General features: G+C 50.9%; 2 protein-coding genes across 2 annotated transcripts in view; both read left to right on the top strand.

Moving 5' to 3' along the window:
* Positions 1-25165, top strand: part of LOC126071709 (bone morphogenetic protein 8A) — a 37176-nt gene extending 12011 nt beyond the window's left edge. Inside the window, exons 2-7 of the mRNA XM_049875942.1 lie at positions 6217-6406; positions 6853-7001; positions 18300-18494; positions 19340-19419; positions 19930-20040; positions 25016-25165. Of these exons, the coding sequence (XP_049731899.1) occupies positions 6217-6406; positions 6853-7001; positions 18300-18494; positions 19340-19419; positions 19930-20040; positions 25016-25165 (875 nt within the window). The remainder of the gene's footprint in view (positions 1-6216; positions 6407-6852; positions 7002-18299; positions 18495-19339; positions 19420-19929; positions 20041-25015) is intronic.
* On the top strand, positions 11160-12728 carry OXCT2 (3-oxoacid CoA-transferase 2). The gene has a single exon (XM_049875941.1). It carries the CDS (start codon positions 11160-11162, stop codon positions 12726-12728), a length of 1569 nt encoding a protein of 522 aa, XP_049731898.1.
* Positions 25166-25745: the final 580 nt, after the last annotated feature.

Below are 25745 nucleotides of genomic sequence, written 5' to 3'. Positions count from 1 at the left end.
TCCAGCTTTCGAATGCATATGAGGCCATTGAAAATACCATGGCTTGGGTCAGGTACACCTTAGTCCTTAAAATGCTTCTTAACACTTTAAAGAGGCCTTGCAGCAGACTTGCCCAATGCAGTACGTAATTTGATTTCTTGACTGCAGCTTCCGTGGGTGTTGATTGAAGATCCAAGTACAATGAAATCCTTGACAACTTCAATCTTTTCTCCATTTATCAGATGTTGCTTATTGGTCCACTTGTGAAGATTTTTACGTTGAGGTGCAATCCATACCGAAGTCTTTGATCTTCATCAGTAAGTGCTTCAAGTCCTCTTCACTTTCATCAAGCATGTTTATATCATCTGCACAATGCAGTTAACGAGTTTTCTTCCAGTTCTAATGCCATGTTCTTCATATAGTCCAGCTTCTTGGATGATTTGCTCAGCATACAGATTGAATAAGTATGATGAAAGGATACAACCCTGATGCACACCTTTCCTTGTTTTAAACCATGTAGTATCCCCTTGTTCTGTTTGAATGACCGCCTCTTGTTCTACGTACAAGTTCCTTGTGAGCACAATTAAGTGTTCTAGGTTCCCATTCTTCTCAGTATTATCTGTAGTTTGTTACGGTCCACACAGTCAAATGCCTTTGCATTGTCAATAAAACACAGGGAAACATCTTTCTGGTATTCACTGCTTTCAGCCAGGATCCATCTGACAGCAGCAATGATATCCCCTTTTCCACGCCCTCTTCTGAATCCTGCTCAAATTTCTGGCAGTTCCCTGTCCATGTACCGCTGCAACCTCTTTTGAATGATCTTCAGCAAAATTTTATTTGCACGTAATATTAGTGACACTGTTCGATAATTTCTACATTCTGTTTGATCACCTTTCTTTGGAATGGGCACAAATATGGTTCTCTTCCAGTCAGTTGGCCTGATAGCTGTCCTTCAAGGTAGCTGTCTTTCAGATTTCTTGGCATAGACCAGTGGATGCTTCCAGCATTGCATCCATTTGTTGAAACATCTCAATTGGTATTCCATCAGTTCCTGGAGCCTGGTTTTTCACCAATACCTTCAGTGCAGCTTGGACTTCTTCCCTCAGTACCATCAGTTCCCAGTCATATGCTACCTCCTGAAATGGCTGAATGTTGACCAGTTCTTTTTGGTACAGTGACTCTGTGTATTCCTTCCATCTTCTGATGCTTCCTGCATTGTCAATATTTTCCCCATAGAATCCTTCAGTATTGCAACTCGAGGCTTGAATTTTTTCTTCAGTTCTTTCAGCTTGAAAAATGCCAAGCATGTTCTTCCCTTTTGGTTTTCTAACCCTAGTTCTTTGCACATTTCATTAAAATAGTTTATTTCATCTTCTTGAGCCGCCTTTTGAAATCTTCTATTCAGCTCTTTTACTTCATCATTTCTTCCTTTTGTTTTAGCTGCTCTTCATTTAAGAGCAACTTTCAGAGTCTCTTCTGATATCCATTTTGGCGTTGTCTCTCTTAACTGTCTTTTTAATAACCTTTACTTTTTTCATATATTATGTCCTTCTGTAACTTGCCTGGTTTTCGGTCATTAGTGTTCAATGTGTGAAGTCTATTCTTGAGATGGTCTCTGAATTCAGGTAGAATATACTCAAGGTCATATTTTAGCTCTCATGGACTTGCTCTAGTTTTCTTCAAGTTCAACTTGAACTTGCATATGAACAATTGATTGCCTGTTCCACAGTTGGCCCCTGGCTTTGTTCTGGTTGATGATACGGAGTTTCATCATCTCTTTCCACAGATGTAGTTGATTTGATTCCTGTGTATTCCATCTGGCAAGGTCCATATACATAGTCGCAGTTTATGTTGTTGAAAAAAGGTATTTGCAATGAAGAAGTTGTTGGTCTTGCAAAATTCTATCATGCGATCTCTGGCATCATTTCTATCACCACAGCCATAGTTTCTAACTACTGATCCTTCTTCTTTGTTTCCAGTTTTCACATTGCAGTCACCAGTAATCAATTTCAGCCTGGAGAAGTTGATAAAAATCTTCAGTTTCTTTATCTTTGGCCTTAGTGGTTGATGTGTAAATTTGAATAATAGTTGTATTAACTGGTCTTCCTTGTTAGGCATATGGGTATTACCCTCTCACTGACAGCGTTGCACTTCAGGATAGATTCTGAACTGTTCTTTTCGATGATGAATGTGACACCACTCTTCTTCAATTTGTCATTCCTGGCATAGTGGGCCATAATTGTCTGATTCAAAATGGCCTGTACGAGTCCCTTTCAGCTCACTAATACCTAGAATATTGATCTTTATGCTTTCCATTTTATTTTTGATGACTCTAGTTTTCCTAGATTCATACTTCATACATTGCACATTCTGATTATTAATAGATGTTTGTAGCTATTTCTTCTCATTTTGAGTCATAATTTTGCTGGACGTTGCCAAATTCCTCTACGCAGAATGTTCATGCCTGATCTTGTTTATTTCTCAAAGGCCATGAGCACCCTATGAGGTGCATCCTGTCATGGATTGCATTATGTCCCCCAAAAAACATATGCATCAGCTTGGTTAGGCCATGATTCCCAGTATTGTGTGGTTGTCCTCCATTTTGTGATTGTAATTTTATGTTAAGAGGATTAGGGTGGGATTGTAACACCACCCTTACTCAGTTCACCTCCCTGATCCAAGGTAAAGGGAGTTTCCCTGGAGTGTGGCCTGAATCACCTTTTCTCTCTCAAGAGATGAAAGGGAAACAAGCATAGAGTTGGGGACCTCATACCACCAAGAAAGCAGCACCAAGAGCAGAGTGCGTCCTTTGGACCTGGGGTCCCTGCGCCTGAGAAGCTCCTCCACCAGGGGAAGATTGAGGACAAGAACCTTCCTCCACAGCTGACAGAGAGAGAAAGCCGTCCCCTGGAGCTGACACCCTGAATTTGGACTTGGAACCTACTAGACTGTGAGAGAATAAATTTCTCTTTGTTAAAGCCATCCACTTGTGGTATTTTCGTTTAGCAGCACTAGATGATTCAGACACAGCCCCTACCCCTTCCCTTTTACTCTTGAGCCCATAACCCTCCATATTTCTATCACAGCATTTACCACAGTAGAAATGATGGAGCATATATTTCACTTTTTTGTTGTTGTTGTTGCCGTTCTGTCTTCCCCATTAGACTGTAAACTCCAGAGTGCAGACACCTGGTTTGTGTGTTCACTGTTCACTGTCTATCCCAGTGCCAGGACAGTGCCTTACGCAGAGTAAAAGCTTGATACATCTGATTATAAATTGAACATGATAAATTTGTGAATAAATAAATGTGTGAGAGAATACACTTAGTTAGAAAAAGACTAATTCAGAGTCTTTGGAATTTCTGACACGGCCTCCTGATTATACCTTGTCTTAGCACAAAGTTGGGATGTTGTAAGTCATATCTATTCAGAACTCCTGTTGACTGCCACCGCTCCCAGTCCATCACCCCAACTGTTTACAGAGCCCTTTTATAGCCCCGTGAGGAAAGCTGGGCAATATCCTGATCCCCAGTCCATGGAGGAGTAGACTGAGGCCAAGAGGGACAATAGGAGGTTGGTGCAGGGAGAGCCAGGCCTGTGGTGAGAGTCCCGGCCACCAGCCAGAGCTGTCTGTGCTGCCCAGTGCTGCCTCTCTGGCTAAAGCTGGATCAGCCTGCACAGTTAACGAGGGGGAAACATAGCTGCCAGATAGTGCTCTTCCACAAAACCAGCTTTTGGGAAATATCTGTTCTAACTCAAAGGAACATGCACTGAAAAAGCTGCTCCACAGGTGACCTCTGCCCACCTTCCCCACTGACTTTCAGAGAAAAGGGTACTTCCTTTGTCCAGATCCACACCCCTGAAAATTTCATCAATTTTTTGTTGCAAACCACCATTCTGAAAATTTCGCACTTTCTAGCACTTGCCTAGAGCAGCCAGGATAGACTACTTCCTGTGCTGGCATTCCTGGGTAGCTTATCAGTTCCACAAACACACAGGGTGGAAGTTTCGAAGTGGGGTCAGTTCATTTGAGCAAGGCTGTCTTGAGCCAGCCCAGGTGACCCCTGGGCTTCATCCTTACCTGCAGGACAACAAGGGAGCGTGGAGCTGGTAGGTTCATGGGTTATTCCTTTGGTTCCCAGATCCAGCATGCAACCAGTGTCAGGCGTGCAGACAGTATGCCCCCAGCACCCACCTGTCAGCCCCCCGTGGGGACGGATGCACTTAATGATGCTTTGAGGAGTGGGCCATGACGGACATTCTGAGCGACCCTCCTTCACTCTGTCCCACACCCTGTGACAGCCAACAGCCCGCACCTGTTAACCACAGGACACGTTCCTGCAAATCAAGATTTTGCCCAGCCCCATAACAAGGTAGTCTGTGCAGCCTGAGTCCACTGACTGTGCGTGTGAGTGCGTGTCTGTCGGAGGAGGGCAGAGGTGTGTAGATATCCACGGGCATCACCCAGCAAAGATCCTGAACGCTGCCCTGGATGCTCTCTGCCTGTCTGGGAGGGACCGGGTCCTACCCTGTATCACACTGCACCTGAAATGGCCTGGCTCTCAGGTGGGCAACTGCAGCATGCCCAGCCCAAGGTGTGGCTGGACGAGGGACATCCTAGCTCTTCTCCTCCCTGGCCTGGGGATGTGCAGTCCCTCTTTTCCTGCCCGAACATGTCCTGTCCCACCGCCCGCCCATCACAGCTGCCTGCCTGCCTATCACTGGACCAAGTCCCCACTGCGAGGACAGGACGTACTGCCACATCCGCCTCAGGCCACACATCCTGGGCCTTTTTAAAACCTGTGTCACTGAGCCCAGTAGCCACAGAGAGAATCTTTAAAAAGACTCACAGACATATAATTAAAATCTCAGGGTTAGGCTTTGAGGAAGGCGCTGGGCAGCTCCTGCCCTTGCTTTCTGGAGTCACAGATTTTTGGTGTTGGCAAGTGACAGGATGTTAGTGTGAGACTGCCCTAAATACTCTGTCCTGGGCATTTCTGTGCAGCTGAGAAATGTGGGGTTTGTTCCACAACCGCAACCTCCCCCACAGGCTGTTACACCAGCCCCCACCTCTGAACCCGCTCCGCATCACCTCCAGCCTGTCCTACCCTTGCCTCCCCGGACGTCTCCCTTCACTCAGACCACACCACTCCACTCAAACCACACCACTCCGCTGCTGGCCCGGAACCCTGCTCCTCCCACTGGCAAGCATAGCCCACGTGCCAACCCCGGAAGTCAGGTCTTCTGCAGTCAGGCCACAACCACACTCTTGGCCTGCACCCCACTCTGCTGACCTCCGTGTGGCTCCTAGCTGCTTCCATGCCTGTGCGTAGGAGTCCCCTTTGCCTGGAAGGCCATCCCTGTCACCTTCGCTGCCTATCAAGACCCCGTTTCATCCTTCGAGGCCTAGCTCAGATGTCATCTCCTCCGTGAAGCCCTCTCAGATTTCACCACACCGATGGGATCCTCCCACACCCCCCAGGACTTGATCTGGGTCTCAAGGAGCTTGTTATTCCTACCTTGTTTTTCCTTATTCCTTTCCAGTCTCTCTGTGGCTCTTCTTCCTCCTTCACCTTGTTCCATTTGATCCTTTCACCTTTTGCTGTTGTTTTGTGGTGGTGGCTTTCCCATGTGCCCTGAAGGTCTTCAGCAATCTGGTCCCTTTGCTCTCCCTGGCATCATGACATCATGACAAATTCACACTCACCCCTCAAGGTCCAGCTCAAATGTCAGCTCCAAGTTCTCTCCTGCCCTCCTTCTCCCATCCAGCCGCTTTGGGCAGATCGGGGACAGCCACTTTCCTGGTAAAACACAGTCATGTGTGTCCCTGTCCACAAGGTTTTGTCACTGGGACCATGGCCCTGTTTCTCCCTAGGATCCGATGTTCATCTCCCCGGTAGCCTTGGGTCCCAGAGAAAGGACCTGTCCTGTCTCCTCTGTGGGCCAAGGAGCCAGCAGGGGGCTGAGCAGGGGCAGGCAGTGTTTGGGGCGTGAGACACAGGGCCAAGAATGAAAGCCTACCCTTGCTGAGCTCTGTGCAGGGAGCGCCTCACTAATGACCTGATGGAACCCTCCTAACACCCTGGGGGGCAGAGCTTGTTTACAGAGGAGGAGACAGCCCCACCCAGGCTGGGTGCCATGCCCTGCCACATGGCTGGTGGGCAGTGAGCCTGAGCCTGCGTCTGCTATGCTCGGGTGCCTTGAGTGACCGCCTTGCCCTGCTCTGTCTTCCAGTGGAGCGCAACCACGCCCTGGCCCACCAGGAACCCCACTGGAAGGAGTTTTGGTTTGACCTGACCCAGATCCCAGTGGGGGAGGCGGTTACAGCTGCTGAGTTCCGGATTTATAAGGTGCCGAACATCCACCAGATCAACAAGACCCTCCACATCAGCATGTTTGAGGTGGTCAAGGAGCAGTCCAACAGGTGCCTTACCCTCAACCCTGTGCCTCCCCCTCCCTCACAGACAAGTGACTGTTGGTGTGTCCTGCCTAGCCCTGGGGAGGGGGGTACATTTCCCAGAGGACAGAAAGAGGAACTTCCTGGGGAGACCAGCCTCAGAGGTGGGAAATATGCTTCACCTCAGAGGCCTCTTGGCACTATGGAAGGAGCCCAGCAGCAGTCCTGGTTTCAAATCTTGGCCCTGCCAGTCCTGGCTATGGGGCTGTGGACAGGTCACAGAGCCTCCTGGGCCTCAGTTTCCTCATCTGTACATGGGTGCAGTAATGCCTTTGATACAGCAAGAAAGTACACTAAGGCACCCAGCCCAGAACCATGAGCAGGGTAGATGCTCCACAAATGTCCCCCAGGCAGGCACTAGAAACACAAGGCAGCTGTGCTGGCCTCAGTTAATTGTTCTTTCATGTCCACAGGGAGTCTGACTTGTTCTTTTTGGATCTTCAGACGCTCCGAGCTGGTAACGAGGGCTGGCTGGTGTTGGATGTCACAGCAGCCAGTGACCGCTGGCTGTTGAACCATAACAAGAACCTCGGACTCCGCCTCTATGTGGAAACGGAGGATGGTAAGACTGGGGCTCTGTGCAGCGGATATTCTCCTCGGGCTCCTCTGAGGCCATGTCAGGGGCAGTGGTGGTCTGCCTCGCTTTTGCCCTCGGTGCCCAGCTTTCTCAAACGTAACACTGGGTTATACCCCCTCCCCACTGTGAGGACTCAATGAGGTAAAGTGAGTAAGGTTCCTGGCACAGTGCAGGACACATAGTAGGCCCTCACACAATGGTGTTTTCCCTCTTCTCTTTCTGCAGAGCCTACATTTGAGTTGCTAAGAGAGTGAGTCAATGTTTTTCTTCCCAAGAGCTGGGAAATTCTTTCTACAGAGCAACCTTCTCTACACTGGGAGTTCCTACCCAGGGGAGGGGCAGTAGGGTGAAGTGGTTAAACCCTCAGGCTTTGAGTCAGAGGGGCCTGGGTTTGAATCCCAGCTCTGTAACTTTGTAGTTTGGTAATGTTGGAGGTACTTACCTTTCTAAGCCTCTGTTTTCTCATCTATAGAATGAGGATTCACTCATTCATTCTTTCAGTAGGTATTTTGGGGGAAAGAGAAAGGCACTGGTGATAGAAAGGCCTCAGGTGGGCACAAGATCGGCGTGTTGGACAAATAGCAAGATGGCTGCCATGGCTGGAGCAGAGCAGGTGAGGAAGAGAGGAAGACAAGATTGAAAGAGGTCAGCAGGGGTGGTTTTGAGTTAGGGTAGACCAGGGCAAGTTGGAGTTTTTAGGGTATTTTATTATTTTTTTTAATGGTAGTGGAGTATAACAAGAAGTGATGTGGGTTTTTAAAAAAGAACCTTCTGGTACACTCCTCCCTTAAGGAGTTGGAGCATAACTCACTACCCCTAAGCATGGGCTTTGCTTAGTGACTTGCTTCCAAAGAGCACAGTATGGAAAGGGGATGGGCAGGTCACTTTACACTGGAGACAGCTGACAAACACCGTCTCAGCCCAGTGACCAAGGTTCATATCAACAGCGTTAAGTCATGTTGATAGTGGGTACCCTTGATATGACGTGATGAGAATGGTACTTCCTTGGTGATCTTTCCTCCCAAAACCCACTAACTCCAGTCTAACCATGAGAAAAGCATCAGACAAACTCACATTGAAAGATGCTCTACAGAATTCCTAGCCATTTCCTTTTTAAAAATTAGAATTATTAGTTATATTTCATCTTATAATTTTTAAATTTAGTAACTTGGATTAGTTTGTATGTATTTTTAAAAAATATCTTATTATTGTAACTGACCATTCTTTTTTTGGGGGGGTTCTTTTTTTTTTTTTAAATTATGCTTTAGGTGAAAGTTTACATCTCAAGTTAATTTCTCATACAAAAAATTATACACATATTATTTTGTGACCTTAGTTGCAATCCCCACTCCCCCTTTTGCCCTGGCTTCCCTGTGTCTGTTCCACCAGTTCCTGTCCCTTCCTGCCTTCTCATCCTGCCTCCAGACAGGAGCCACTCATTTGGTCTTTTGTACCCAGTTCAACTAAGAAGCACACTCCTGACATGTATTATTTTTTGTTTTGTAGTCCTGTCTAATCTTTGTCTGAAGAGTGGGCTTCAGGAATGGTTCCAGTTCTAGGTTAATATTGAGTCCGGGGGCCATAGTTTCAGGGGTTCCTCCAGTCTCTGTCAAACCATTAAGTCTTGACGATTACTTCTTAATACTTAGCCAAAAACCAAACAAACCCATTGCCATCAAGTCAATTCCAACTGATAGTGACACTGTAGGACAGAGTAGAACTGCCCCATAGAGTTTCCAAGGAGCGGCTGGTGGATTTGAACTGCCAGCCTTTTGGTTAGGAGCTGTAGCACTTAACCACTACACTACGAGGGTTTCCTCTTAATACTTAAAAGGCTTCAAAAACAAGTAAAGACTTTGAAATTGTCACATCCTAGAGGAGCCTAAAGAGTCATAATGAATAAATGCAATGTAGTATCCTAGATCAGAAAAAGAATGCTAGGGGAAAACTAATGAAATCTGAATAAAGTATGGTGTTTGGTTAGCAGTAATAATATTTGTTCATAATGTACCATAGCAACATAAGACGTTAACAGGGGACACTGGGTGCCAGGCACATGGGAACTCTCCGTACTGTCTCTGCAATTTTCCTGTAACGCTGAACTATTGTAAAATACAAAGTCTATTTAAATATATGTATAAAACAAAGCCCTCTGAGCTCAGTGGGTACAATGGACAAACTGAAGTGAGAGGGAACTGTCAGGAGCCACACCGTGGTCCAGGGGAGAGCTGTAAGCGCTTGTTGGGAGCATCTGGGATGGAGAAAAGTGAATAGATCAGAAATATGTTGTGGAGGTAGAATCGTTAGGATGTATTTCTAGCAGAAGGAGCCGAGGCAGTACAGCAGCTAAGCAGTCGGCTGCTAACTGAGAGGTCAGTGGTTGGAGCCCACCAGGCGCTCGGGGAGGAAGATGTGGCAGTCTGCTCCTATAGAGACGACAGCCTTGGATATCCTATAGGGCAGCTCTGCTCTGTCCGGTAGGGTCTCTATGAGTCAGAGCCAACTCGGCAGCAGGGGGTTTGGTTTAGGTTATTTACTGCTGGGCGTGTAGATGAGAAAAGGGGGAATCACGGATTTCTTAATAGTTTTTTTTGTTTTGCCTGAGTTAGGGAAAACTAGAGGAGGAGCAGGCTTCAGGTAGGATATCAAGAGCTCTCTTTTGGCCATGGTATTATTGAGACCCTGGTAGAGATCCACGTGCAAATGCCATTCCAGGGAAAGGTGAGTGCCGGAGACCCAGGTGTGGGAACCACTGGGTATAAGTGGATTTAAGGCCATGGAACTGGACAAGGGCACCCAGGGAAGTAATATAGCAATACAGCAGAAGGGACTGGCCTGGAGCCCTGGGGCCTCCAATATCCAGAGGTCCTGCCAAGGAAGGGCCACAACTGAGACTGAGTGGGACCAGCCAGGGAGAAGCAGAAAACTGGAGAGCAAGGTAACCCAGAAGCCAAGAGAAGAAAGAAGGAAGCAAAGAAGCCTTCCCAGGAGGAGGGAGTGTCACCTGTCCTCTGTAGAGGTTGAGAAAGGCCAGGACTGAGAAGTGACCAGAGGGCTTAGTCACATGGAGGTGACTGATATCCTTGACCAGAGCAGCTCAGTGGAGGGTGGGGATGTAGCCTGATTGGGGAGCTGGAGGGACAACCAAAGCAGGTGGTTGAGACACTAGACAGCTCTTTGTAGAACTTATGCTAGAGGAGGGATCCAAGAAATGGGGTGGCTGGAGGGAAATGTGGGGTCAGGGAGGGCCTTTTCAGACTAGGAGGCAGCAGAGCATGTGGTGTGCCGATGGGAATGACTCAGTGGAGCGAGGAGAAGTGCAGAATCCTCCACTAGTTCCCAGTGGGGGGACTCGAAGCACAAGGAGGGGCAGCCTCTTCAGGAGAAGGGACCCTTGCTGTGACTGATGGCTGGGCAGGACCTGCATCCCTGCTGTCATGATGAGGGGTGAACTTGAGCTCCTCCAGGGCAATGAAATGAGTGGGGCAGGCACTGGCTCTTGAGGTTGTCAACAGGATTAAACAGGTCACAAAGTCGGTGCTCAGTGAGGATAGCTGTTCAGTAGCTATCAGTGTCTTGGAAGCTCCAGAGGGTTTGGAGTTTCTGGCAGAGGCTCCAGAGGGTCAGGCAGGGTCAGGAGAGGCTTTGGGTCCATGTCCCAATAGAGGCCCTGAGCTCTGCTCAGCTTTGTGAGGGCCTGTGGGCCTGAGACGGGGACTGAACCCAGGGCTGCAAGTCAGGATGCTGGGGACAGAGACGGTGAGCTGACTGGGGGCCACCGGCACAGAATTCTCTCTGGGCCTCCCCAAACCTGAACCCGCAGTCATTGGAGCGCGGCCCCGTGAGCAATTCCCTTCTGGCGGGGCCGCGGTAGCGTCACGTGCTAGCTCCGCGGCGCGGGACAGTCAAGTTCCAATCTGTCTGCCCTGTGGCCGGCACCTACTTGGCTTCTCTGTGCCTGTGTCCTCACGTGCAACATGGAGAGGGTCGCTGCCCCGGCACTAGGCCGTTCCCACCCTCGCGGCCCGGGGACGTCACCGCGGCGGGCGCTCTGGCTCTGTGACGCGGCCGTGGCGCCCCTACGCGGGGCTCAGAGGCGCGCCCCCAGCCTCTCGCCTGCGGGACCTTGGACCGCGCACCCACATGGCGGCCCTGAGGCTCCTTTCCTCGGGGTTGCGGCTCTGCGCCCTCGCAGGCCGCTCGGGGGGCGCCCGGATCGGCCCCGCTCTGTCCGAGGGTGGTGCTCGCTGCTTCTCCACCAGCGCCAGCCACCGGGTCAAGTTCTACGCAGACGCGGTGGAGGCCATCAAGGACATCCCTCATGACGCCACCGTCCTGATGGGAGGCTTCGGCATCTGCGGGATCCCCGAGAACCTGATCGGGGCCCTGCTGAAGACCCAAGTGAAAGGGCTCACCGTGGTCAGCAACACCGTGGGCTTGGACGACTTCGGACTGGGCCTCTTACTGGCGAGCAAGCAGATTAGACGCATCATCTGCTCCTATGTGGGGGAGAACGCCCTCTGCGAGCGCCAGTACTTGGCCGGGGAGCTGGAGCTGGAGCTGACGCCCCAGGGCACACTGGCCGAGAGGATCCGCGCGGGGGGCGCCGGGGTGCCCGCCTTCTACACCAGCACGGGCTACGGGACCCTGGTCCAGGAAGGAGGTGCGCCCATCAGGTACTATGACGATGGCCACCTCGCCGTCATCAGTAAGCCCAGAGAGGTGAGGGAGTTTCATGGCCACCATTATCTTCTGGAGGAAGCCATCAGAGGAGATTTTTCTTTGGTGAAGGGGTGGAAGGCCGACCGCTCGGGAAACGTTATCTTCAGGAAGAGTGCAAGGAATTTCAACGTGCCTATGTGCAAAGCTGCAGAAACCACAGTGGTGGAGGTTGAAGAAATTGTGGAGGTCGGATCATTTTCCCCAGAAGACATCCATGTTCCTAGCATTTATGTAGACCGCTTGATAAAGGGAGAAAAGTATGAGAAAAGAATTGAGCGCCTAGCAGTCCGACAAGAGGGAGCGGGAAAACACACATCCGAAGATAATCTGAGGACTCGCATCATCAAACGGGCGGCTCTGGAATTTGAAGATGGCATGTATGCTAATTTGGGCATAGGAATCCCTCTCCTGGCCAGCAACTTTATCAGCCCAAATATGACTGTTCATCTTCAGAGTGAAAATGGGGTCCTGGGCTTGGGGCCATTTCCAGTACAAAGTGAGGTGGATGCGGATCTCATCAATGCTGGCAAGCAGACAGTCACTGTTCTTCCCGGGGCTTCTTTCTTCTCCAGTGATGAGTCATTTGCAATGATTAGGGGGGGGCACCTTGGTCTGACGATGCTGGGAGGAATGCAGGTTTCCAAATACGGTGACCTGGCCAACTGGATGATTCCCGGGAAGAAGGTGAAAGGAATGGGAGGTGCCATGGATCTAGTGTCCAGTCCCAAAACCAGAGTCGTGGTCACTATGGAGCATTGTTCAAAGGCAAATGAACCCAAAATCTTGGACAACTGTACAATGCCGCTGACTGGGAAGCGCTGTGTGAACCGGATCATCACAGAAAGGGCCGTGTTCAACGTGCACCCCAAGAGAGGACTGACGCTGATTGAGCTCTGGGAAGGCCTGACAGTGGATGACATCAAAAAGTGCACAGGGTGTGCCTTCGCAGTCTCACCGGACCTCAAGCCAATGCAGCAAATTACAATGTAAGATGTGACATGGGCCTTTACCATGGAATGTGGGTTTCATTTTCACCTCACGGGAAGTTGGTCATCACATTTGCAAGTTTCACAAGCGGTTTGACTAGTTTTCCTCCTGGTCCCTCAGACTTTCTACAGCTGGATAGACTTTGTTCTCTCAAGAGGGATATGAATCTAATTAAAAACCGGAGAAAAAACAAAAGCTTGTCCTGGATGTTCTGTTGGTGCTGAGAAAGCTCTGTGATAATCGGTGAGGACACTGGTGGCCCCCTCACTTTCTGTGATATTTACATTCCGGTATATGTAGCCTAGAGGATCACTTAGGAAGGGTTTGATTGACGTGCTTTCCCTCATAGTTCAATCATAAAATAGAGACAAAAACGAGGGAGAAAATAACTCCACCCAGAGTCTACTGAAGGCCCCATTTTACTAATATCAAGAATAATATACAAACATGTGAATTAGTGGTCGACAGAAATATCCCTAAAGATTTCCCTTTTCCTTTGGCTCTTCTGACTTTTCCTCTGGGCCCTTTCATTGTGTTGCTGATTTTGTTTCCCTATATCCTTACTTCCTCCCGCCACACTCCTCCTCCTTATAGCTCAGTAGATGTCCCTAGAAGGCAGGCAGGACCATCTCGGTGGGACAGAGAACCGGGCGCTGGGAGAGCCTGCAGGAGGAGAGACTCTGGGCGCTGACGTTCCACTGGGAAGCTTCCTGTGTGAGTACACAATCCACCTGTGCTCGTAATAGGCTGTGGTTTGTGAGAGGAGGAGCGCTAGGACCCTAACTGGTGGACTTCGATGGATGGCTTTTCTCATCTTAAATCGGAGTGTTCCTGTGTTACCCAGACCAGACGCTTAGATCCTTCCTCTCTGTGTGGGGGCTCTAACTAGCCTCTTGTGTAACACTGTGTCTTAACCCAAGAGGGTCTGTCAGCTATTTTATCCTGAACCGAGAGTCTCAAAAAATAAAAGGAAAAACTCAATATGTATGTGTAAAGTGTTAAAAACGCCTGCAGGGACTCTGGGCTTTATACAGGTAGCTCTCAGGGTGTGCACAACTGATAGGAGATGTTAAGATCAGAAAATTCTAGCTGATCAAGGAAGGTCAAGCAGCCTCACCCTGAAGGAAGGAGCAGATACTGGAAGGAAGGGGCGGCAGGGCGGCGGCGATAGTGCTCACTGAGGGGACAGCCTGGAAGGACAGCGACCTTGACCATGGGATGGAGGCATGGAATGCCACTGAGTGGACAGTAGGGCATCATTTGGGGCCTGTGAGGAGAGGGTAATGTGATCTTCCCTGGGCATCAGGAATTTTCCAGCAGCAGGTGGAGAACACAGAGGTTTCCAGAAGCAGACAAGTGAAGGGATGTTAAGATAGTTGAGAGAAGGAAATGCTGTGTCTCTCATATGAACAATTTTTAAGAACTAACCTATGGGGTCAAAAATAATCCTGGTCTTAAACATGTCCACAGTGGGATTTCCCTTCAAGGGTTCTAACCCAATCATCCCGATTGTCCGTCGTGGCGACAACATGGTTACTTCCCTGACTGCAGGCTGACATGGGGCAGGGGCTGCAGGGAAGGGTCAGGTGGCACCTAGAACAGAGAGAAGCCTTGGGGAGAGGCAATATTTGGCCTGGGTGCATTGGGTAAAGGACAGGGCAGGTGAGCTGCCAGAATGTTCTGGGGTGTGATGGGGCCGCTCAGAAATGGGGTGAGGCTGGGGGCCTCACTGGGCCCACCTGGGCTCAGAGGAACAGCAGCTCCATCTGGGCCTAAGGTGGAAGACCACAGTGTGGCCCACATCTGGAGGCATGCCAACAGCATGGCCTGTCACCTGCAAAGGGGAGAGGATGCCTGACAGCTCCCTCACAAGGTCAGGTCTAGAGACACGGACCTTGGGCCCCCAGAGGCTCCTGCAGCCCCAACCTCTATCTTTCTGGGAAGCAGCCTGCCCAGACCTGGGCAGCCTAGGGGCTCACCACCTGTCAGCTGGAGACAAGGAATCCTGCCTAAGAATGGGTTGGGCAAAAAGCAGGGCCAGTGGGAAGGGGGATCCCTGACTGTGGAAGGAGGGGCACAGAGGCATTTTCCCAGGACTGCTAGATTAGGACTTCTGAAAGAGACCAAATGTTAGCACTTTGCCCTCCCCACCCCGCACCTCACCCAGTTTGCTGGGGAAGGGTAGAAATATCCTGACTCTATTGCAGCTTGCTCTGAGACCTTGAACAGGGACTGCTGTCTCTGGACCTCAGTTTCTGTTTCTGTAAAATAGAAATTAGGATTAGATGCTTCCAAGGATCCTCAGGCAGGCTAGTCAGGCCTGTGAGAGCCTCCAAACGGCTCCCCAATACCCAACACAAGGCTTGGTTCCTTGGGGCTCTGTGAGACTTTGTGGCATCATTGAGCCTATTTGTCCTTCTGTTCTGCACCCAGGAGACCCCAGTGAGATCCCTGAACAGACAGTTGCACAAAAGGAAGACAAATGGTGGGCAAAGCCTTAGAGGACTGATCCACCTCCATGGGCCCAAGGTAGACAGGGGCCTGCTGGGACTCAAAGGACAGAGCAGTGGCACAGATAGGCCTGGAGGGCCCACCCTGGCTCCACGGCCACTTCCCCTGCCATGTGTCCCCGAGTCAGTGGAGCTCCACTCCAGGGTCTGGCATTGATGACTGTTGGCTCCCCTCTCAAGTCCGTTCCACTTTATCATCTTTGTGACCTCAGTCACCTTTCCCCTGTGCTCTGCACTTATTTTACTTTTCTCATGGTTTCTGTTTCCTCATAGCACTGCCTCCTCATAACTTTGACTTGCCGTTTCCCAAACTCTACTGAATGGCTTCACTCTCGTACTTCTTTAGGGTCAACTCCTGCAGCTGACACTCTCCCTGTCTCAGCAGCTCTTACTCACATTCCTGACAGTGAGCCTCCAATCAGCCCAGTTCATTAGTGTGTGGCAGGTGATGTCATAGGTCAAAGGTTGGTCTCTGGATTCATTGTTGTTCAGTCAGTGGTGGCCAGTGGACACCTGGTCTAAAGCACTGCTATCTAAGGGCTGGCCTTTGAGTGGGACCATGGGTGGGGCAGGCAGACAATGTCCTTGACCTGTAGTCTGTAATGGAGAACTATTTTAGATCTGCTGTGGAACAAATTGGTCAGCAAAAATGAGGAAAACCCTCAATGAGATGGGTTGACATAATAGCCTCAACAATGGGCTCAAACATATGAAAGGTCATGGCAATGGTGTGGGATGGGGCAACATTTTTGTTCTGTTCTACGTGAGGTCTCCAAGAATCAGAGCTGACAGCAACTGACAGCAACTTACAGCAACAATCACATGGAACAAATAGATAGATATATAATGTGTCTATAAATGTACGTCTGTATATACATGTGTATACACACGCACACATGCATACTCGTGCATGTACTTATATGTGTGAATGCTTCCAACATTGATGCAAAGTGCACCTTCATGTAAATTAAACAATTCATACTGTGTTTTAAGAGACAAAAAAATGAGTTAGTAATCCTGCTCCTGAATTTCGTATAAGAAATTTCATGGGAAAAAAACTGAAGAGGATCTATTGCATTTTCATCTTTATAACGAAATGACCTAAATGTCTAACAGTAAGTTAATAGCTACTCAAAGGAATTTTCCGCTTTTGAAATGTTTGTTATTGAGACTTATTTTGAGAACGACGAAAATACATGAAAAAGTTGGGGGGAGGGTGGGGAATGCAGACTTCTTCACTGTGCTGACAACTGTGTGAAACTTAAAAACCAGCCTATGAAAATACCCTAGAAAATCAAAATGAATGTGCTGGAGTTGAGGAGGAAGCATATGAATGATATGTTTTTCTCAAAAATTGTTTTACTGTGGTTATTATATTGCTTTTACAATTAAAAAAAAAAAAGGTTATTTGGATGAATAAACTGAATGCTTCGAAGGCCAGTGTAGCCAGGGCAGGGGTCTGGGGACCATGGCTTCAGGGGACATCTAAGTCACTTGGCATAATAAAATCTATTAACAAAACATTCTGCATCCCACTTTGAAGAGTGGTATCTGGGGTCTTAAACGCTAGCAGGCAGCCATCTAAGATGCATCAATTGGTCTCAACCCACCTGGATCAAAGGAGAATGAAGAACACCAAGGACACAAGGTGATTACGAGCCCAAGAGACAGAAGGGGCCTCATGAACCAGCGATTATATCATCCTGAGACCAGAAGAACTAGATGGTGCCCAGCTACAACCAATGACTGCCCTGACAGCGAACACAACAGAGAACCCCTGAGGGAGCAGGAGAGCAGTGGGATGCAGACCCCAAATTCTCATAAGACCAGACTTAATGGTCTGACAGAGACTGGAAGGACCCCAGTGGTCATGGCCCCCAGACCTTCTGTTGGCCCAGGACAGGAACCATTCCCGAAACCAACTCTTCAGACATGGATTGGGCTGGACAATGGGTTGGAGAGGGATGCTGGTGAGGAGTGAACTTCTTGGATCAGGTGGACACTTGAGACTATGTTGGCATCTCCTGCCTGGAGGGGAGATGAGAGGGTGGAGGGGGTTAGAAGCTGGCGAAAAGGACACGAAAAGAGAGAGTGGAGGGAGAGAGCAGGTTGTCTCATTAGGGGGAGAGTAATTGGGAGTGGGTAGGAAGGTGTATACGGGTTTTTGTGTGAGAAACTGACTTGATTTGTAAACTTTCACTTAAAGCACAATAAAAATTATTTAAAAAAAAAAGTTACTTGGAAATAAAAAAGGTGCGGGAAGGTGGTTTTGTTGGTGGCATCTTTACATTCCCAGGGCTAATTAGCTTAGGTTTTTCCTGTCATCTTCAGCTTTTCAACAACTGTGGAATAAAACCCCATTTTTATAGGCTTTGCTATTCCCAGGGCTGGGCCCAAACCATGTCCCTTCCTACAGCCTTTCCTCTTTTTTCACCATAAATCCCTCTGAGTGGATAAGAACTTGGTCGCTGGAAGGAGACCTCCGTGGGTTGAGCCCCGGCTCTGGGACCTCCTTCAAGTGTCTCCACCCCCTGAGCCTTGGTGTCTCATCTGTGGGGATCAGAGTAGCCATCACTAATGGTAGTGGTTCCTATAACGAGCTGGGTGGTCCCATAAAGCATACCCAGACATCCCCAGAAAGCATGGGGTGGGAGATTGATCAGGGCCTCAGAGTCCTCAGATGGAGGGGGGAACCCTGAGGCTGAGGGCCCCTGACTGCAGCAGCTTCTGTAAACATGAAGTACGGGATTACTGTAAAGATTGAGTGAGGTGAGCGTGTGAAATGACTGAAATGGGAAGAATGCTCTGCAGATGTCACATTTCATGGTCATCACTCATAAGGGTACCCGGTTCCCCAAGGAACCTCCACCCACCGCCTCTCTCAGACCTGCCTGCAGGGACCTGGCTGGACTTAGGACTCAGGTCTTCAGATGGGAAACTGAGGCACAGCAGGTCCCCCTCAGGTCTCAGTCTCGGTACTCCTGGGCCTGCCCAGGCCCCAGCTGAGAGTCCACATGCAAGAACACCACCCTCACTGACCGCCCTCTGTCCTTTCTCTGTTCAGGGCACAGCGTGGACCCTGGCCTGGCCGGTCTGCTGGGGAGCCGGGCGCCGCGCCCCAAACAGCCCTTTGTGGTCACTTTCTTCAGGGTGAGCCCAGGTCCCATCCGAGCCCCGCGGGCAGTGAGGCCGCTGAAGAGGAGGCCGCTGAAGAAAACCAACGAGCTGCCGCAGCCACACAGGCTCCCCGGCATCTTTGGTGAGGTCCGGGGCTGGCCTGGCTCTGAGCTCTGGCAGGCGTTTGCCTAGAGAGGCTGCGCAGGAGGCAGGTGGTGGGACAGCGCCCTCTGGGCCCTCAGGATGGCTCAAGTGACCAGTCTCCCTCCAGCCACCTCTCCCAACACCAGCCTTTGCCCCATGCACGGGGTGACTGGCCACTCCCTTCTCTCAGGCTCTGAGCCTCTGCACTGGCCACGCTTCCACCTGGAAGTCACTTCTCTGCCCTCCCCTGGCTTCTCCAGGAGCCTTCCCCAGACCTCGCTCAGAGTGAATCGCCCCTTCCTCTGGGCAGCCACAGGCCCTTTTGGCCCTTTGTTCTTCCCTGGACACTTGCAGGATCTGCAGTTGTTTATGTGAAGGTCGCCGCACTGGGCAGAGCCCGTTGGTGTCAGGGACAGGCCTGACCTGCCATGTTCCCTGCTTCATGGGTGCTGCCCTTTGCTGGCCTCAGCTGAGCACACTTGAACGTATGGAATGGATGTGGCTGGAGAGGGTGGGGGTGGGGTGCAGGAGCTGTCTCTGGAGGCAAAAGGATGTGCTTGTCTTCCATCCTTGGTGTGGCCAAGGGTCCTCTTTGACGGGGAGGGGCCAGGCTGAGCGTGGGGTTACTCAGCAGTCATCGGGAGCCATCGAAGGCTCTTGAGCTGGATTGTGGCATAAGCTGAGCTCCAGGGTTGGGCTTTATGAGATCAGATGCTTTAGATTCCCATCATTTGTTTATTTAACAAATATGCCCGTCAGGGTGGCCCCTTCCCTGGGATCACCCACAGGATAGCTGGACAGAGCCGGACCCCAGAAAAGATCTTGTATTCTCTGTCCCCTCAGATGACATCCACGGCTCCGTTGGGCGTCAGGTGTGCCGGCGGCACGAGCTCTACGTCAGCTTCCAGGATCTGGGCTGGCTGGTAACTCCTGACTCTGCTCCTTTCTTAATTGACAAACCCCACCTTGCAATCCTAAGCGTGCCTCCAGAGAGGAGGTAGAATTATGGGTGATTTTTTCTTTTTTATGTATTTTATCTTCGGTATTTTCCAAGTTTTCTAAAGTGAGAATGTGCTACTTTTATAGTGAGCAAGACTGAATCCTCAGGCAACTGAAATGTCAGAGCTGCCACAGGGCACCCAGGCAGGGTGGGCAGGGCCTCCGTGTGTTTGCTGCAGCTACAGCTGTGGCCGTGGGGCGGGTGGGCGGGGGAGGCTGGCGGGGCGCTCACAGGGTATGGGGGGGTCAGTGCTTAGCCCTGTCCACTGAGGGTCTTTGGGGGCTTTCAGGCCTCTGGGGTGGTGGTGGGGCCCAAGGGTGTTTGATGGGCCCTGTGGCTCAGAGAGGCACAGCCCCGAGTTGTCCTGTGACGGGGATGGACCTAGGGGCCCAGGAGGGGCACATGGTGGACTCACTGTTTCCCTCCTTCCCAGGACTGGGTCATCGCCCCCCAAGGCTACTCGGCCTATTACTGTGAGGGGGAGTGCGCCTTCCCGCTAGACTCCTGCATGAATGCCACCAACCACGCCATCCTGCAGTCCCTGGTCAGTACTCTGCCCATCCTGCCTGCACCCTGGGTGGGGGTGGGAGCCGGGGGCAGGGGGAGGGGACTCGTACAGCCCATAGGTGAGTGAGAGCACCTGCTCCGTGTCTTGGAGTTTTCTTGCATGGAATTCGCGCGTGTAGTTAAATTCATTGGAACCTGCGTGTGTCGCAGACATCGACTAAAAAGCCACGCACACATACAATCTATGCACAGCACATGCAGGCATGGGACATTCATGGACTTACTCAGGTACACTTCTATGTGGTCAGATGCACAGACATAAGTAACAGACACGCATACCCACTTGGTACCTGTGTGAACTTTAACACGTCTGCCCATGTGCGCCGGTGTGTGCTGCCCTCCTGTGGCGCAAGTACAAGGCATGAGTGGTGTGTGTGTGTGTGCCTCTGCACACCTTTTGTCATTGGCATGGGCCTGCATCATGGTGTGGGCCCCCTACACACCCTCTCTCATGGCGTGCGCCTCTGCACACCCTCCGTCTTGGCGTGTGCCTCCGCCTTGGCGTGTGCCTCTGCCTTGGCGTGTGCCAGGGAACGCTAGGGTGTGGCACTAATGTGCTGTGGGCTGTGGCTCTCAGCTCCTCAGTTTCCTTTCACAGACTTTTCCCTAGTCCTTTCCTAGCTCCTTGTGGTTTCTATAGACTGTATGCTTTTTGATGCCCCAGGTTCTGAGGGAACTTTAAATGATTAAAATTTTTTCTAATGGGAACATTGTTGCTCCTGCTTATTGTTAGTGCTTTCTGTGTTTGTTGATTCTGGTGTTGAATCGTCTTTCTAGAACATTTAACTTGGAATCCTAGTTCCTAGGACCCCAGAGCCTTATGTTTTTCTAGACTCAATCAATGACTTAGATTAGGAGCAAATGAATTAACAAAAGCAGCGTTGATGTTATGCTAATGCTTATTTTCCCAAGGGTCTGATGGGGTTTGTCGGGCACCCAGCAGCTGACTTCCTTTGGAAAAGCTCCGGGTGATGCTAAGACACGAGTGGAGCAATCCTGCCCAGCCTGTCCTCTATGTGATGTGGTTCCCATGGCCCCTGTCAGGGGTTACCAGGTGTGACGATCTCACCTGCACTCCCAAGAATCTGTCGCCTCCATGCCGCTCTGTCACAACCTTGGCCCAGGCCCTCAGCCCCTCCCATGGCATCAGCCATAGATGTGAGCACCCCATGTGTGTGCAACACACCAGACAGCTCCTGCCTCCTGGGGCTGGTGCCCTGAACTCACAGACAAAGGGGACTTGATGCCTTCTGTGAGGAAAAGGAGTGTGGGCCACTCAGCAGAGGGAGACTGGGCGGGGCTGCTGCAGGAGGAGGAGCAAGTCAAGAGCTGGAGAGAGAATGTTCCAGGGAGACTCAGAACCAGTACAAAAGCCTCATCTTAGTTGGGTTCTCTAGAGGAGCAAAACCGGTGAGGTGTATGTGTATATATATAAATATAGAGAGATTTACTTCAAAAAAAATGGCTCACACAATTGTGGGGCCTGACAAGTCCCAAATCCATAGGCCAGGCAGCAGACCTCTGCTGGCTCATGGGATTGTGGGGGCTGGAGAATCTACAATAAGCAGGTCAGGCAGCAGGCGGGATACCTCTGCTGGCTTACATCCTAAGATCCAGAGATCAGGCAAGTAGAAGAGTGCAGGGTCGAGAGAGAGCACCTTCTGCCAGAATATCCACTTATATTCTGGAGGCAGACCACACATCCCACTAAACTCCCCTTTCAACTGATTGGTTGATCACATTAGATCACATCATGGATGATGATTACATTATACTACATTATATTACATTACAGTAGCTGGTCCAGTATCTGAACAAACCATTGAGACGCAAGGTCACAGACCTTAAGACAGGACTGAGCTTAGGGCCAGCAGGGAGGCAGGGCTGGCATGAAGTAAGCAAAGAGGAGGGAGGTGAAGTTGAAATTGGGCAGGGCCAGGTCATGGAGGGCCTGTGGTCCCCAGTCAGTAGGGACCAAGTTCGACCAAGTGAACCGAGAAGCTGGTGGAGTGTTTAAGCAGAGGAGCATCATAGTTTCCCTTACTCTCTAGAAGGATCTCTCTGGCAGCTGTGGGAATAATGGACCATGGGGGGTTGAGGGTGGAGGATGCAGTGAGGCCAGTGAGGAGGCTGCTGTGGTTCCTGACAAGAGTTGGTGACAGCTTGGACAGGGCAGCTGGGTGGGAGGTGAGAAGTGGTCAGAGGAGCATAGATGGTGGACGTAGACCAACAGGATGCTCCCAAGGCGCAGATGGAGGGGGTGGGGAAGGAGAGGATCAGGTGCCTTCTGAGTGTGTGGCCTAAGCAACGTGGGTGGATGAGGACCCTGTTTACAAGGACAGGGAAGGCCTGGCATGGGGCAGAATTGTCATTGGAATTGAGGGGAGGATTGGTGGAAATCGGTAGTTCTGCTCTGGCCACAATATGTTTGAGATCCTGTTAGATTTTCAAGGGTGACATTGGGTGGGTAGTTGGATCCATACGTCTGGAGCTAAGGGGAGAGGGCCAAGCTGAAGCTATGAATTTGAGAGACATCAGTATGTTGAAAGGTCTGTAAATCAATATGTACACACATACATGTTCACATACAAAAAGGTAACAATACTCATTTCTAATAGAACATATGTATTTAGCATAGTGCCTGGCACATGGGAATTGTGCAAAAATATCATTACTCCTTGACCCAAGATTAATGGAACCAAGTGACTCGTTAAACCAAAAACTCATTGCCGTCGCGTCAGTTCCAACTCATAGTGACCCTATATCGCAGAGTAGAACTGCCCTGTAGGGTTTCCAAGGCTGAAGCCTTTACGGACTGAGCCTGGTGGCGAAGTGGTTAAGAGCTCAGCTGCTAACCAAAAAGTCGGCATTTTGAACCTACCAGCTGCTCCTTGGCAACCCTATCTGGCAGTTCTACTCTGTCCTGTAGGGTCGCTATGAGTCGGAATCAACTCGACGACAACAGGTTTTAATATTTAGGAAGCAGACTGCCACATCTTTCTCCTGTGGAGTGGCTGGTGGGACCTTTCTGTTAGCAGCTGAGTGCTTAACCACTGAGCCATCAGTTTGGGAATAAGTGACACATTAGACTTCACAAATCTTTCATCAGTCTGTTTGGATGATATAAAAGGCTGTGTCTCTTTTTGTCACTCATCTGATGGAGCTCTGCTCTCGGGTGGGGGGTCGCAGAATGGCAGTGCCTGGTGGTGCTCACTTCTCTCTCGAGTGTCCCAGCTCAGCAGAGACCCTCCCCAGTTCCCAGCCTTAGAGCCCCGTGGCCAGCACTGGTGGGTGGTGTCTCCTGGCCTCTTCAGATGGGCCCATAAGTGCCGAGAACCCAGCCCCACATGGGGAGACTGGAAAGTGGGGAGCAGCGGCCCTGTGTCCCAGTCTGGGTGGGCATCCCTGGAGAGACCTTGCTGGGGCTTCCAGACAAAGGTGATGGGGGCGACAGGGATGAGGAGGCAGGGCTGTGGGAGAGGCCCCGTCAGACAGCTTTGTCTGGGTCCTGCACAGCAGCAGCACCTGTGAGGGCTGGAGGTCCTGGCCAGCTCAGCAGCCCACATGCACTGCCAGGAGCAGGTTTCCTCCTGTCTCCATGTCTCTTGATGGACGGTGGTGCTGACCGTGCGGACCTTCAGCGTAAACGGCAGCTCATCCAGCCAAGTCTCAGCACCAGTATTTTTATGGAGGCTGAAAATGACTGGCTCATTCAGTCAGGCTATTGTGGTGGGTGAAAGCCGCTCTGGGGTATGGCGGAGATCTCACATCCTGGGCCCCATCCTGGCCACACCATCAATGGCATGTGACTCTGGATGCGCCCTGTGGTCCCTGTGCCTCAGTTTCCTCATCTGCACACAGCAGCGCTTGCCAAAGAAGTTGTCATGAAAGCAGAAAATACTTTGAGAGATAATAGTGCTGACGGGCCAATTATCCAATAGGCAAGGTAAGCACGGTGCTTACCTTGTTTACCAGATAATCTGTAGTGAACAATTTCACATTTTTTCACCATATCAAAGATTCTGCTTCCAGGTATGGCTGGCATTTTTCTCTCTCCCAAGCCCACAGCATCCTCCTACAGAATCAAATCCTCTCTTTAAATTTACAATCCCTGATGGAAGTGGATTACCCAGTAAGCAAGGTAAGCACAGGTTTAGCTGTGCTTGCTTACTGATCTATAGTGAACAATTTCACATGGGTTTCACCATATTATGTGTTCACCACATCATGTGAAATTGTTCATGACAGGTGATCTTGTAGGTAAGTACCATGCTTACCTTGCTTATTGGATAATCTGCCCCTGAGCGCTGAACACATCAAGGGTGAACCTCAGATTTCTAGAATATTTCATGAACATTCACTGGCTCACCCTCTGGAGAGGGAGACAGACCCACAAACACATCAAGACATGATCAGGGATACAGAGACAGACAGAGTGGAGGGATCCCAGAGGAGGTCCTGCAGAGAAGTTCCAGGCAGAGGGCTCGGGCACCAGGTGCATGGTGTGTTGGTGATCAGCGGGCTTTCTATGTCTGAAGCGGGTGGACATGGCAGGGCATGGGCCGGAGGTCTGGGGAGCAGTGAGGCAAGTGTGTGGGGCCTGGACCACCAAGCCAGGGGCTCAGGCTGAGCCCTGAGGGTGGGGGTGGGGTTGGTGAAGGGCCCCAGGAGGGCAGTGGTAGGCTGAGCCCTGAGGGTGGTGGGGGGATGAAGGGCCCCAGGAGGGCAGTGGCAGGCTGAGCCCCGGGGTGGGGTGAAGGGCCCCAGGAGGGCAGTGGCAGGGTCAGTCGTGCCCGTTAGCACCTGCTCTGGCTGCAGGGGTGGATGGAGCATGCAGGGCCGGAAAGCTGTGAGCCGGGGCCTGCGCAGGGAGCAGGCAGGAGCTGGAGGCTGGGTGGGTCCTCAGAGGAGGCTGCCCTGCTCATGCCTCTGCTGCTGCCCTCCCTGGCCAGGTGCACCTGATGAAGCCTGAGACCGTCCCCAAGGCGTGCTGTGCGCCTACCAAGCTGAGTGCCACCTCTGTGCTCTACTACGACAGCAGCAACAACGTCATCCTGCGCAAGCACCGCAACATGGTGGTCAAGGCCTGTGGCTGCCACTGAGGCCACACCCACCTGGGCCTGCTGTACCCCTCCTGGCCCACCTAGTCAGGCCCTGAGGGGACTTCTCACCTCTCTCCAGGGGCAGGAAATCCCCAAACCTCAGGCAGGGTTGGCAGGGATGACCCTCAGAGGTCACCTTGTCCATGCCCCTGCCTCCTTCATGCCAGGCTGTGTCCTCTCCTGGACTGTCTGCCCCTCCTTCCCCTGCCTGAGGCCTGTGATAAACTGTCCTGCCTCCAGCCCTGGTGGTCCAAGCCATCAGGCAGGGTTCCACCTCACCTTCCTGCCCCAGAGGTACCTGCTGACCGGGCTATCTCGGGTTGGCATAGAAGTCCTGTCTGAGGACCTGTCCATGACCATCACTGGCCCATCTCAAGCTGTAGGATGACCTGAGAGGCACCTGGAGTCCAAGACTGGCCCATCCAGGCTCTTCTCCACCCATTACAGTGTTCAGATATGTGTAGACAGGTTCTGGTCCACCCCTGATGCCTGTCCCTCCCAGCTGCAACACTGGAGCATTTCTGGAGAATAAACAGCATGGACTTGCCCTCAGTGTTGTATGCTCATTGATCTGAATTGA

Source organism: Elephas maximus, chromosome 3 (genome assembly GCF_024166365.1).
Source record: "Elephas maximus indicus isolate mEleMax1 chromosome 3, mEleMax1 primary haplotype, whole genome shotgun sequence".
NCBI classification, from domain to species: Eukaryota; Metazoa; Chordata; class Mammalia; order Proboscidea; family Elephantidae; genus Elephas; species Elephas maximus.
This window is presented reverse-complemented; position numbering and strand designations above follow the sequence as displayed.

What these genes read in the sequence shown, in the direction of transcription:
- OXCT2 (XM_049875941.1), top strand. Translation starts at nt 11,160, where the DNA reads ATGGCGGCCCTGAGGCTCCTTTCCTCGGGGTTGCGGCTCTGCGCCCTC.